Source organism: Olea europaea, chromosome 18 (assembly GCF_002742605.1).
Source record: "Olea europaea var. sylvestris chromosome 18, O_europaea_v1, whole genome shotgun sequence".
In the NCBI taxonomy this organism is placed as follows: Eukaryota; Viridiplantae; Streptophyta; class Magnoliopsida; order Lamiales; family Oleaceae; genus Olea; species Olea europaea.
The window spans coordinates 15,445,044-15,460,425 of record NC_036254.1 but is presented as its reverse complement, the minus strand read 5'-3'; the positions used below and the strand labels follow the sequence as shown (position 1 = coordinate 15,460,425).

At 34.2% G+C, this 15,382-nt stretch overlaps 1 protein-coding gene and 1 long non-coding RNA gene across 2 annotated transcripts in view; both read left to right on the top strand.

Moving 5' to 3' along the window:
* The first annotated feature begins 2,718 nt into the window (after nt 1-2,718).
* LOC111367602 lies at nt 2,719-10,516 on the top strand. The gene is made up of 3 exons (XR_002697861.1): nt 2,719-3,657; nt 4,160-4,583; nt 8,499-10,516. It is a non-coding gene; the product is annotated as an uncharacterized LOC111367602 (long non-coding RNA).
* A 2,926-nt stretch (nt 10,517-13,442) lies between these two features.
* Nucleotides 13,443-15,382, top strand: part of LOC111366790 — a 2,645-nt gene continuing 705 nt past the window's right edge. Inside the window, exons 1-2 of the mRNA XM_022987485.1 lie at nt 13,443-13,811; nt 14,966-15,034. Of these exons, the coding sequence (XP_022843253.1) occupies nt 13,443-13,811; nt 14,966-15,034 (438 nt within the window). The remainder of the gene's footprint in view (nt 13,812-14,965; nt 15,035-15,382) is intronic.

Genomic DNA, 15,382 nt, shown 5'->3' with positions numbered 1-15,382 from the left:
CATGATCTTGCTCCGTAATTATCGGGGGAAAAAGCAGTGAAAACTCAATTCAATCTGATTTTTGTTGCAAAGAATGTATGTAGAGATTAACAAGGTTTTTTCAGTATTATGAAACATTAAGTGAGGCTTTAAATTTAGAGAGAGAGAGAGAGTTTATGGAGATCATCGACCCGTGTGAAGCGTCTCAATTAGTCAACAAAATCCGCTTTGTTGACATATCCATTATCCCCTTTGTAAAAATATACAATACTGGGAGGATGCCCCACTTCAGCAACTTGCAAGATACTGGGAGGATGCTGACGTGGATACTGGGAGGATGCCCACGTCAGCAACAACGAAATAATAAAAAATAGTTGAACAGTGATGACGTGAGATACAAATAGAGGAATGACGTGATTAAGAAAATTGGAGATTATATATAATTTTTTTGCCGACGTCTATAGAAAAAATTTATGGCTCATCGATAAGAAAAACCAGTGTTATACGACTAAAGAAACAATATTTTTACAAAATTGAGTTTAACTAAGAATAAAAATATTTAGAAAACAAACAACGTGCACATTCGAGAGTTGGTCAAGTTTAGCACTTATTGAAGATAAATTGGAAATAATAATAATTAAGATTGTTTAGCGTTTGTATGAAAAAGCTACAATGAGTTTTTGAGATTTAAAAGTTGCATTTGGATTCATTTAACTGATTTTATAAAAGCGTTTCACCTATTTAGAAGAGCTTTTAGAGAAAACTGGTCAAATGTAACTTCCTTTAAAAGTACTTTCAAAATAAAAAGTTATTTAAAAATTAGTTTTCAAACAAAAATAAAGGGAATTTCCTCTAAAACCTTTTCTATAGGGAGCAAAAATAAAAGGAAAAGTCACACCATACGGGCCCTTAAATACATTCAAAGAAGAAAATAATACATATTGGTCAAGAATCTTATAGACAAGTCCTACATGTATAAAAGAGGCAAAGAATAGCCGGACGCATATCAGAAGTAGCTACAGTCAACCTCCATTTTTTTTTAACTCTATTTCAAAAATCATGAGAGGTGATAGGGCATGACATAGTCCTGTTCAGTTCGATTATAAAGAGAATCGAACCGGACTCGAAATGTTCAAGTACTTAGTAAGTGGAATCGTCTGGTTCAAATTTAATTATGGAACCATTCATGTTCGATTCCATTGGGTTCAATTTGGTTTTATTCGGTTCTCAAGTTCAGTATTATAATTATTTTTTTAATATTTACAAAGTTACATTAATTCAACATATGATATGTTTAACCTTAGCTTGTACAATATAACGTGGTTCAATCTTATGTGTCTTTGCGTCTCTCTTGTTGAATTTTTCATAAATTTGATTGTTAAAATAACAGGAAAATGAAGATAATGATCTCAAAAATAATTAAGATATATGCTGTCAAGTTTCAATTCGATTTCTCTAGAACGGCAGAAAAAACACTTTAGTAGAGTAACATATTTGAATGAAATTTAAGTCAATTTGATTAAACTGACTTTGAACTGAAAACTAGAAATAGAAAAATAATATTTTTGGGTTTGAGCTAAATTAACTAGTTAACAAATTTATTTAAAAAAATAAAATAATTTGACTTATTTAAAATAAATTAATTAAAAAATTAGAGTGATTAGGTTCTTATTCGGTTCTTCGATTTTTGATCTAGAATTGAACCAAATTCGTCGATTTTCGATTCAAATACTCATTCGAATATTTAATTTAAGAAGAATCGTTCGATTCGGTTCGATTCGATTCGATTCGATTCAGCTAGCACAAAGAGGTGAGACCATTCTTTAGATACTCATTTTTCCCCTATCTCCATTCTTCCACGCAATCAGCCACTCATTCTCTCCCATTGAATCAATGAAGCCAGAAATTAATCCAGGTGGAGGGGAATGAAGTAATTTTTACTGTATAAAAATAAGCCTCTCGGTGCCAATATCTTCACCGTCTATGTCGTTATCTTTGCCTCCACCGCCACTGCCGTCCTCCTTCTCCGTACCCTTTGGTACCATCACGACCAGCTCCCCGCTGCCATAAGCTGCAGTAGCTAGCTCTGGCCGCGTACATTTATTGGAGTCGAAACCGCCATAGATCGAGCTCCATCTCACTTCTCAACAAGTCAACGATACCATTTCCTCGAATTACATTCTTAGTCACTTCATGGTAGATCTCAATTGCATCGACAGTGACGTCGTCTATGATGATGTCATCATTATCTTCATTGATTCGAAATAATCTCCAGGAAGTGAAACATATATCTAAAAGTATAATTATCATGCTGCAATTTCTTCTTTTTGTATAGATTTTCCTCCCTTTTTGTAGCTGTAGTGCAAGAACTGAAAACAGTTGGCAGCAGGTTATTATTTGCTTCAGAGAGGATAGCGTAGCTACCGTCTATGACTGTGTTCGACCCATCGAGATGCAAGCAGTGATTTTGTGAGGTGTTCTAGTGATGAAAAGGATCGCCAACCCTACTTCTTCAAATACTTTGGATATAATCTTCATTTAGGTTTTTGAATGCAATTTAAAGATTACTGATTTTATTTTTTAGTGAAAATAGCTTCTGGTTGATTTTATTTTAATGAAATATTTCGTAAGCTGGTTATTTTAATTAAAAAATTGATAGGGGCAGAGATTAGGCAATTGGCATTTTTAGGGGCTTTAGGGATTACCTTTGGCGTCTTTTCCATTTGTGGTATACTAACTTTCATTGATATTAAAAAGTAATTTTATTGAGATTGGATTGAGCTTTTAATTGATGTTTCTTTTAATACATTGCCCATTAATATATTAGTTTTTTTTTTTTTTTTCCAAGCAGAAATAGAAAAGGGAAGCTTATTGAGTTCATTTAAGCTGTAACTTAGTTGCTCAATAGCTCAGTTGACTCTTTGATAAAATTACATCTCTAAATGTAGTGCTTAATTTTTAAGATCAGCGGGAAAACCTAAGTGTATCCTTGGTATAAGTAGATGCGTTTTCTGGCACATAGAAAAGAATAGAGATGTAAGGAATGCTAATTTAGTTGTGTAATATCAAGTGCCATCCGATAAACAACTATTTATATGAGAACAATGAATTGATTGTTGAAGTTAATCCAAAAGAGAGGTATAAGATATACCTTAATTTTTAGGGACGGAGCTGCATTAATGCCCTGATATTTATAGAATACAAAAGTAGTTTTCCTCGTATTTCTCCATTGCTACTAATTAATTTTGTTTCAAAATTGTACATTTAGAAATTTGGTTTCTATATTTTTATCTATGCACCTAAAATATTTCATCGCTTCCAAAGCTCACATACTCTAATATCTTGGAGAGAGAGAGCTATGCTTGAGAGTCGTTTTATTAGGAAAGTGATGATAATGTCCAGAGTAAAATTGCAATTTATTAGTGAACCATGGTTCAAGTCAATATCGAATTAGGTGCTCCAAATTTGTCTATTTGTTAGTTTCCAATGTTACATTAAAATGTGCATAGTTTTGTTTATTTATAATTCCAAGCCGCGTGTTAGAAGCACCCTCTCTCTTAATTATTGGCATGACGCATAAAGTGAGAGTGCCCAAGGTGGTAGTGGAGCCAGTGGAAGTTGAAGAAGGTCAATATCCTCATCGGAACACAGACTGTTATCACAGAAGGCTTTGTCAAGGTAAAAACTTCATTATGATTGTTTTAGAAATTTTTTCTCTTTTTTTTTCTTTTTTTTCCCCTTCACATGTATTTTTTTTCTTTGCATAGGAAATTGATCAGGAAGGTAAATCTAGATATGACAAGGCTATAATTAAAGTAATTGATTTTGTGAGTTTTTTTTTTTTGTCCATTTTGATGTTTCTTTTTGTGTTCTTATGTTGTTTCTATTCTACTAATTAAAGCTTTGATCATGATGTTGTGCTCACTTGATTGAATCTTTTTATTTGTTGTTAGGATGATTATGTAGGAGATGATGATGAGTCAAGTTAAAGAAAGAAAGTTTAGCATTCTTCTTATTAGTCACATAGGTTTCATGTAGCATTGTTCTTAGTTGCATAAAAATACTTCTTATATTTATGGGTGAAACAAATTATATGTGCATAATCTGTGAAATCAGTAATCAATGAATTGTTTGTATTCATTTTCTCATTGATTTCCATTGATTTGGTTGGTGGTTTCAGATATCGAGATGGCAAGCCTACGAACAATGCAGCAAGGTTCTACAAGTGGTTTGTATTGGTAAAGTAAAATTGTAGAGGGTTACATTCTCCATAGGACTCTGCATTAGATTTAGGTTAATTTTTATATGCAATGCAGGGAGAAGAGAGAGGTGAGTGGATTAAGAATCTTAATTATGGAGTATTTGACCTTGGAAACATAAATTATGAGTATTATAACAAGGTCTAAGATTGATAGTTAGAAGATATAAATAAAGTCCAGTTCTACATTAGCTCAGATCTCTACATCTCAAATTTTATTGTTCAGTAAATCTTATTGGTAATAATTAGTTGATTTTTTTTCTTTTGTTTTGGTTGTTCGAGGTTTTAAGAGATCATTCCCAAAATACTACAATGTTTGACATCCTTCGGAGTTTGTTGAGTTCAGGTCTGTTGCTTTCATATTCTTCTTTTTTATTTTTTTCCCATTTTGTTCCCTTTTTTCGAATGATTTGGGGGTTTGTATGCTTGTAGATTAAATTTTGAATTTCACCATATTCAATGTACTTTTCTGTTTTGTAAATTTCCTACATATAGTGGTAAAATATACAAGTTATGAAGATATAAAATACTCTATTAATTAATAAATATTCATTTATTGATAAATTAATAATCCCTCTAGAATAATAATTTTTCCTCTAAAACAATAATTTTCCTCAGTTCCAACATTATTATTTTCTAGAGGTTTTACTGTACTACCTTATGACGTTCCTCTGTGTATTGGACATTTTCTACATTATTTTTTTTTCCATTCTCGTGTAACAATATTGCATGTTGGGGACTGAGATTTAATCATAGTCAGTATTTTGTGTTGGATTCTTTTCTTTGGAACTATATGTCATTTGTGGCTCATGAGGTCAAATTGATAGGAAAATGCTCAATCCATTCAAGATTGAAAAAAAAAATTGATTAGTTTATATTGCCATATATCCTCTATAATGATTAAATCTGATTCATTTGCTTGTTATAAATATTGGTCCATCCTAATATTTTGCAATAGCATCACTGTATATGATGGAAATGAAAGTCTGGAATTAAAGCTAAATTTGATATAGATATTTTCTTTTGCTATTACATTCGTGAAGTGTTGAGGGAAGACAAATGAAATAGAAAAATAAAGAAATCTATCGTAACAGGTTCAAAGAGTTTTTTACTTCTATATTCAGCACATCATTTCTTACGAACAATGGCATTCTACAAATTTCTAAAGTGAAATTTTTCTAAAGTGATCATGAGCTCACTTTAGCAAGTTCTTTCCCATTTATTTTGTTGGAGTTGCTGGATCTGTGATTGGAAATATTAAATTTAGTACAATGGTGTCATAATATTTGGAAGAAGGGTTATTCAATTCATGCAATTTTTCTCTCTTTTCGTTTTATTTGTTTATTCTCTTTCTTAATCTTGTGCATGTGTTTGATGCATGGAATCAGTAGTGAGAAATTAAATATAGTGAATGCTATATGTTCATATCACGAATAAAAAAATATAGAAACAAAGGAGATGGAAAAAAATTTCACATTTAGAGATGAAGACTGGATGTGTTTGGGCTCTGTGCATGAATTTTGTTGTGTGGATTACATAGACCGGTGAGACGAAGACTATGTGAAAGTCTTAAATTGGGAGTTGATTTTAGAGACCAAATGTCTAGAAAAATAATAAAGGGCATAAATCTAAGTTATGAAGACAGGACAACTTTTTCCATGCCTTTATGATTCGAGCAAGTAAGCTTGTAATGATGCTTTGAAATCTTGTGCCCTAAAGCCAACTGATTTGGGAGTCACTGGCCTAAAGTTCGTTACAAGGGTTATATAGAAAGCAAGAGGAGAAGATGTTAATAAAAAGTAATTTGATCAAGCCTTTATAATTCGAGTGAATAAGCCTGCAAGGGTGTAAAGCCTGGTGCCTTAAGCCCAATTGGTCTGAAAGTCACGAGCTAAAAGCTCGTTATAGGAGTTATATAGAAAGCAAATGAGAAGATGGCACAAAAAAATTTCAGAAAATAATATTACTTCACTAGTTAACTTTTGAAGTTGCATAAACACGTGATTTATATTATTTCTTAAATAATATTAATTAATTCTCACTATCCTTTATATCGCCATCATCATCTCAAAATATTTATTATATTTGTTCAATTATATGAAATAATTTTCAATGGGTTCCTGGTGATCCATTTAAAACAGGTTGAACCAAGTCAAAACTAGTTGCCTAATGCAAAATAATACACACAATTTTCTAGACAAATATTTTATTTACACCTATTGGAAATTTGTTTAGAATTGAAGGAAAATTGGTTAAGTGTTCAAACCAAAAATGTAGAAAAAGTGACTTCGTGTCAATTTCGGCCAAATATTTGAACTTGATTAGATAGTCAAATTATAAATGTAATTAGACTAACTTGTTCTCCTCATCGAGTGGATCATCATAGTATATTTGGAAACTTAAAATCAATTCTAGATGAATAAAAAATTGCGATCCAAAATTGAAAGAAAAAATAGAGGAAAATTGGCTTGAATTTTTTTCTAACTCCGTCACTCGCCTATCGCTCGAGTGACGGGGCTATCACTAGAGCGACAGACTAGCGACAGTTTGGTGAAAAATGTTATGTTAAATTTTGACATTGGCGCTCGAGCGAGAGGTGAGTGACGGGTGATAAATGTGTTTATGCACCCTTATTTAGTTCACAAATATAACTTAAATACGAGCAAAATGTTTGAATTGTAGCTTAATTTCGTTTAATTCGATTATTGTGGGTTATATTGATGTATATGGTGGAATTCACGAGAAAAAGAAGGGAAAAATGACCAAAATGAAGAAAATCGTAAGATCAAGGACCAAAGTGCAATTACTCAATAGATGACCCGAAGGAAGAATCGAGAAATTGAATGAGTTAAGTATCAATTGAGAATCATTATGAGATGATGGAACAAGATGAACAAAGAAAGGAAGCCAATAAACAAGAAAATAGAGTTTGGGGACCAAAATGACAGAAATTGGAAGACTTCTACCATGCGGTCGCATGGTAGAACCTTCTTGCAGTTGCACAAGATGGTCCAGGGAGTTCCAAAACTAGAACCAGGTGTACCATGCGGTCGCATGGTAGGAATTTTTGACGCGATTCTTCAGTTTCCTTTTTTGTTAAAACTCGTTTGAAACTCGATTGGGGTGCGACATAAAAACCTTGACTCCCTAGATTTCGAGGGAGAACGCATTAGGAGGCAACAAAACACATATTGGAGAAGATTTTAATGAAGATCATTGAGATTTCACGCGAATTCATAACCCGGTGATGTTTCATCTTTAAGAAATCATATATTCTGTTATTTTCTCCTTGTTAGGCTAAATATTTTTGTATTGGGAGATCGATAAACCATGTGATGTGATCTTTGGATTTCTAGTTTTGCAATTCGACATTAAAACACATATTTGATTATTTGAATGATTTATATGCATTAATTGACTTCCATAATTAAGTGCACATAATTATGTAATATGTGGCGATTTATTTCTTGCATTCGAGAGAAGAGAAATAAGTTTGACAAGGTATAAATCTTCTTAATGTCCAATAGCGAATAGAGATGTACCCCTATGCTTTGCGTGAATAGTTAAGTGCTCATAAAACCACATGCATTCTTATATATATTCATCCATCATAGAGATATAAGCTGGTGGTATATGATAATAGGTTCAATATTGCTCGAGAGAGAGTGCTGGATAGATTTAGGAGCATTGATTTTTCAATAATTCAATCATGTTGTCATATTGTAAAACTAGGGGTTTAAGGTGATCGATGCATGGGAATTCGTGATCCTAGTGCATTTAATTATCATTGAATAAAGTCAACTTGCGTTCCAACAATCATATTGCATTCCAAGTCATTTAAATATATCATTTTGCGTTAAAATTCATTCAAATAACACTTTAGCAAAATTAGGGTTTTTCTAAATTAGGATTTCATAGGTTAAAAATTCGTTTTTGATAATCCCATTTCTGTTAAGGCTACGGTATATAAAATTGAACTACTCAATCTCTGTAGGATGATATTCAAACTCAAAATTTTCACTTTGTTACTTGTTACTAACCGTACACTTACGGTGTTTTAAATCGAAAGAATAACTTCGTGAACATGTTTTTGGTGTCGTTGTCGGGGATTGAGTATTCGTTTAATTATATTTACATTGGCACTAATTCGAACATTAATATTTGTATATTTTTTATTTTATTTTATTTTACTTTAATTTTATTTTGTTTAGTTATTTGCTTCATTATAGTGTCTAAACACTTCAATTGATTTTTCTCTCAGATTTGCTTGTTAAGGTCTACTGAAGGAGACCTAATCCCAGTCGATCCAGAAATAGAACGAACTTTACATCGAATGCAGCGAGAAAATAGAGAAGCACAACAACCGATGGCTAGTGTTCAGAACAATCCCATTTTTCAAGCCAATGAAGAAGGGGCAGCGAATGGAGGTAATATGCTTGTAGTAGACTTCATTACCCCTCAGATAATTTAGAGCTCGTCGAGAATCGTGTATCCACCGTTTGGGTAGCCTAACTTCCAATTGAAGACCAACGTGATACAAGTGTTGCAAAACGGACATCAATTCTACGAAAGAACTGAAGAGAATCCACATACACACGTTTCTCGCTTTTTGGAGATGTGCCAACACTTCAGATATCAAGGAGTCCCAAACAATGCAATCAAATTAAGGTTGTTCCCACATACACTGTGCAATAAGGTAATCGAATGTCTAGATTTGCAACCAATCGCTAGTATAATTGTATGAAATGATCTAACTCAGAAATTCTACGTCAAGTTCTTCCTACCCGCCAAGATTGTAAAGCTCGAGCATGATCTATCTGTTTTCCATCAAGGCGATTCAGAGAATTTTGATGAAGCCTGGAATAGGTTCAAAAATATGCTGTGAAAATGTCCACATCATGGGATTAGCAAGGAACTCCAGGTCTGATACTTCTACGAGGGATTATTTCCATCCTTCAAGAGCACAGTTGACTCATCATCTAATGGATCACTGTCCACAAAGACAATTGATGAAGCATTAAAACTATTTGAGGCTGAGGCTATGGCTACTAAATCGGCTATGTGGACATCGGAACAAGCAGTTCAGAAGAGGACGCCGAGAGTTTATTAAGTGGATGTTTGTTCTGCCTTTTCTGCCAAAATTGACTTATTATTTCATAAAGTGGAAAACATGTCACAATCAGCTATCACAGCACTGTTGAAGAAGGCCAGCTGTGAGGAATGTGGAGCCAAACATGTAACAACAGAGTGTCCAATTTTGGTACAAGGAATAGAGAAGACAGATTTTGCTCAATGGGGACAGCATCAACAGAGCAATTCATTTGCGAAAACATACAATACGAGTTGGAAAAAGCACCATAATTTCTCTTGGAGCAACCAAAATCAGAATAGGTCATAGGATCAATATCAGCAGCAAGAGAAAAAGCCTCAAATGAAAGAGATGTTTGGTAAATTTATGGAAAAGACCAATCAGCATGTGGAGACTAATCATCAATTCATGAGAAAAACTGAGGCCACTCTTCAAAACCAGAATGCAGCTATCAAAAATCTTGAGACTCAAATGGAATAGATGGCCATTGCTTTGATTGGCAAAGCACTAGACAGTTTGCCAAGTAACACGGAAATAAACCTTAAAGAACATGCTTAGGCAATTACAACTCGAAGTCAAAGGCAACTACCTAAGATACACATTAAAAAGCTGGGTGTAAATCAAGAAACATCTCCTGCGATAGAAGAGACTATAGAGCATAACGAGCAAATAAAGGAATCTACCCCAGCTGAAGCGCAGGCAAATCACAGGGTAAAGACACAGTAACTGTCAACTCTCATAAGCCTCCCATAATTTTTCCACAAAGGCTAAAGGAGCATAAGTTGGAGCAGCAATATAAAAGCTTCTCGATGTTTTCAAGAAGCTCCACATAAACATCCCATTCGTTAAAGCATTAGTTTAGATGCCTAGCTACGCAAAATTCCTAAAGGACATCCTATCAAATAAACATAAGCTGGAAGAATATGAGACGGTCATGCTAATTAAGAAATGTAGCCAGAATTCAGAAAAAACTTCCATCGAAATTGAAAAATTTAGGAAGTTTTACTATTCCTTGCACTATTTGTGAAGTTTATTTTGATAAAACTTTGTGTAATCTAGGTGCAAGTATTAATTTGATGACTGTATTCGTTTTCAAAAAACTTGGATTAGGAGAGGCAAAAGCTACAACAGTGACGCTGCAATTGGTTGACAAATCGTTGACACATCCAAGAGGAATAATAGATGACGTGCTCATCAAATAGAAAAAAATTATATTCTTTGTGGATTTCCTCATTCAGTATATGGAATAAGACAAAGACATCTCATTAATACTTGGCAGGCCGTTCGTGACAATAGGGAGAGCTTTAATTGATGTTCAGAATGAGCAGTTAATTTTGAGATTGAGAGAAGAACATATTTTGTTTAATGTCTTCAAGGCGATGAAACTACCTACAAAGTCAGATAATTGCTTCCAAATCGACGTTATTAACAAGGTGGTTCATGACTCATTTTTGCTAAATAATCTATCAGATGCTTACAAAGCTTGCATCGCACACTCTCAGTCAACACATTTCGATTCAGTGGAGATGTAAACATGTGCAAGGTTTTTGGATACCGACCTACCTTATACATGTAGAAGGCATTTTGAGGAGTTCGGGACATGACCTATAAAGCTACTACCATCCATTCAACAGCCACCAAAATTAGAACTCAAGCAGCTACCGCCACATCTCAGATATGCATACTTGGAAGAGTATTGTACACTCCCAGTCATCATCTCAAACACAGTCAATGAAATGGAAGAGGAGAAACTGTTTAGGGTACTTAGGGATAAATAAAACAGCAATTGGATGGACTATAATAGATATCAAAGGGATAAACCTTTCAATATGTATGCATAACATTCTCATGGAGGAGAATTTTAGGCCAACCATAGAGAGTTATAGGAGGTTGAACCCAAATATGAAGGAAGTGGTCAGAGCAGAAGTACTCAAGCTTCTAGATGTGAGAATAATATATCCGATATCAGACAGTGCTTGGACTAGCCCAGTTCAAATGGTGCCAAAGAAAGGTGGAATCAGAGTAGTACTGAACGAGAAGAATGAGCTCATACGACCAGAACAGTAATGGGATGGAGGGTTTGTATCGATTACCGTAAACTCAACGTAGCTACAAAGAAAGATCACTTTTTCCTTCCATTTATTGATCAGATGCTGGAAAGATTGATGGGCCACTCACATTACTACTTTCTCAATGGTTATTCAAGTTACAATCATATACCATTGGCACCAGATGACCAAGAGAAAACAACCTTCACTTGCCCCTATGGTACATTTCGGCCTTTGCAACGCCCCAGGCACATTTCAGAGATGCATGATGATAATTTTCTCAGACATGGTAGAGAAACTTATAGAGATATTCATGGATGATTTCTCGATTTTTGATTCTTCATTTGAAGAGTGTTTGGAACACTTGATTTGGTCTTACAAAAATGCAAGGAAATTAATTTGGTATTGAATTGGGAGAAATGCTACTTCATGGTACAGGAGAGGATTGTGCTAGGACATCGAGTATCAGAAAAGAGAATCGAAGTGGACAAAACAAAGATTCAGGTTATTGAGAAGCTACCGTCACCTACATCAGTTAAGGGTGTTCCCAATTTTCTGGGACATGCTGGATTTTATAGAAGATTCATCAAAGACTTCTCGAAAATCACAAGCTACTGTGCAACCTATTGATGAAAGATGTGCCTTTTGAGTTTAATAAGGAATGCCTAATAGCTTTCAACGCTTTGAGGGAGAAACTCACATCAGCACTAGTAATTGTAGCACCTGATTGGGAATTGCCTTTTGAACTAATATGTGATGCCAGTGATCATACCATGGGTGCAGTATTGGGACAGCGAAGGAACAAGTTCTTTCATGTGATTTATTATGCAAGCAGAACCTAAATGATGTCCAAATCAATTATGTGACCTCTGAAAAGGAGTTATTGCCTATGGTATATGCATTTGACAAGTTCAAATCATAACTTATGAGGTCTAAGGTCATAATCTACACAAATCACGTTGCACTGAAATATCTGATAACAAAGAATGATGGTAATCTGAGATTGATCCGTTGGGTACTACTGCTACAAGAATTTGATATTGAAATTCGGGACAAAAGGGCAGTGAAAATGTGGTAGTCGATCACTTATTGCAATTGGAACTTGAAGAACCAGAAGAGTCAGTGGATATCAACGAGATTTTTTCAAATGAACAGATATTCAGTGTAGAAGAAGCACTGTGGTATGCAAATATTGTCAACTATTTAGCTAAGTCCATTCTGCAACCAGATTATTCAAGTCACTAGAGGAAAAAATTCTTTGTCGATCGAATTACTATTTTTTGGAAGATCTTATTCTCTATAGGCTAGGGGCTAGTCAAATTATAAGGAGGTATATACCTGAAGATTAAGTACCCAAGATTCTTGAGTATTGTCATTCATCTGTTATGTGCGACATTTTGGAGCTTCAAAGACTACAACAAAGATTTTACAGTCAGGGTTTTATTGGCCTACATTGTTCAGAGATGCTTTTGAGTTTGTCAAGAGATGTGATAGATGTCAACGTCCTCGGAATATCTCAAGGAGAAATGAAATGCCACTTAACAATATATTGGAGGTTGAGATATTTGGCTTTTAGGGAATCGACTTTATGTGACCCTTTTCCCCATCGTTTTCCAATCAGTATATCCTGGTGGCCGTTGGCTATGTGTCTAAATGGGTGAAAGTAGTTGCATTGCCAACCAACAATGCGAAGGTGGTAATTGGATTTTTGAAAAAAATACATCTTCACGGGATATAGCACACTGTAGACGATAATCGGTGATGGGGGCAAGCACTTCTACAATCGTCAATTTGAACAGATGTTAAGTAAATATGGCGTTAAACACCGTGTACCTACCCCATATCATCCTTAGACCAGCGTACAAGTTGAAGTTTCTAATCGGCAGTTGAAGAGAATACTTGTAATTACAGTCAATTTGTCCCGAAAGAATTGATCTAAAAAGTTGGACGACGCATTATAGGCATGTAGAACAGCATTCAAGACACGATGGGCATGTCTCCATACCCCCTAGTTTTTGGGAAAATGTGCTACCTCCCATTATAGATAGAACACCATGCATATTGGGCTATGAAACAGTTGAACATGGATTTGAAGGCCGTCGGTGAAAAGCGTTTACTGCAACTTAATGAGTTAGATGAATTCAGCATGGAAGCATATGAAAACTCAAAACTTTATAAAGAACGCACCAAAAAGTGGTATGACTTACACATTCAGAGGCGAGAGTCTGAAGTGGGACTGAAAGTTCTATTATATAACTCGAAACTCATGCTCTTCCCGGGAAAATTAAGGTCAAGATGGTTGGGTCCTTACACTGTCACAAAGGTTTTGCCATATAGAGACATAGAAGTCAGCCATGAAACAAAAGGTACCTTCAGAGTCAATGAGCAAATGCTGAAACACCACTGGAGCGTTGACTTTTCCAAGAAAAAGTCTATCGTGAAACTCTGGACACCAAATTAAGGTAGACGTGGAAAAGTTGAGTTATCAACTATAAACTAATACTGGGTGAAAGGCAACCCACTATATCATTTTAATTTATTTTGTTCTTTTGCATTAGTTTAGGAATTTTTTCAATTTCACGTTTGCATTAGGTCATCGATCATCTACAGGGATAGACCCAGGCATTTTGTCTTATGGGGTCAAAAATTAAAATGTAATTTTTTAAATCAACATAATAATAATAAAAATAATTCAATACACTACTACAATTATAGTCTACACATCCTGATACTTTGAAAACGTAATATAATTATTACATTATTAATATTATCAAATGGATTTTACTACTTTTATAGCTTTGTTTACCACATCATTGACAAATGTTGAGCCGAAGGGGAGTAAATCAAGTTGAATGTAGAAAGTAAATAAATTGAAATAAAATTCAAATTCAATTTAGAAAGTAAATGAAATTCAAATTTAATTCGAAAGTAATTTAAATTACATTTAATTTATAACGATCCTAAAATTTTTTATGTCATACTCCATGTAAAATTTGCTAATAAAATGTAAATTATATTGAGAAATTTGTTGTGCAAAAATAATAAACGTTAGTGAAATAATTAAAATTTTTTAGAGGAAAGATGAGTTAGATGTATTTTTAAGAGACATACGTTTGACACACGTTTAACTATTTCAATATTTGTTTATACTGATATGACTACGATATGGTTCCCAAAATGAGCTTCTAAGTGATGTAGCCAGTTTGTAAATTTAGCTAGAGTACGATCGTCGGCAAATTTTTAAAATTAGCATATTATCGAAATTTTAAAAATACTAGTTTGGAATGTCATATTTTGACATGCCATAACTTTTGCTACGATTGGTCGTTTCACACGCCATTAATGAGTGAAAAACTATTTTTGAACACTTCAAAATGTTATTAGTAATGCAATATTTTGACTTTATTTGACATTCCGTAATGAGCGTCAAAATAAGAAGTAAAAAAAGGAAAAAATTGTGGGGTCATATGACCCCACATGACCCCATGTGGGTCTGCCTATCATCATCTATGCATGTCAAAATAGTCTAAGCACTACACACATGAAGTCCTATCCATTTAGCATGAGTTGAGATTGATTTGAGTGTTTTAGGTGATTGGGTGTGAACATTCACTCATTTCGAGGCACAACATTGTTTTTCAAAAATTTTCCAGGGTTAAGGTGTGATTTCAAATTAAAAATTAGTTTTGGCACTAAATCTATGGCCTATACCTCATCCATATAGTCTAAAAATGCATTTTTGAAAAGTATGGGAACATGTAAAGGCCGGGTAAATTCACCAATTGAAAACCAAAATTTTAGGAATCAATTGTGTTATTAAATTTTCATGTGCATAGTCATTTGTTGAAACCAAAAGCATTTAAAAAAAGGAGTGTCTATACGGTCGCAAAGACATGGTGTCCATGTGACCGCATGGACAACAACTGAAAATTTAAAGGGGGCAAGGCATGATACTATGCGGCCGCATGGTGATGTCCATGGGACCACATGGACAACAACCGAAAATTT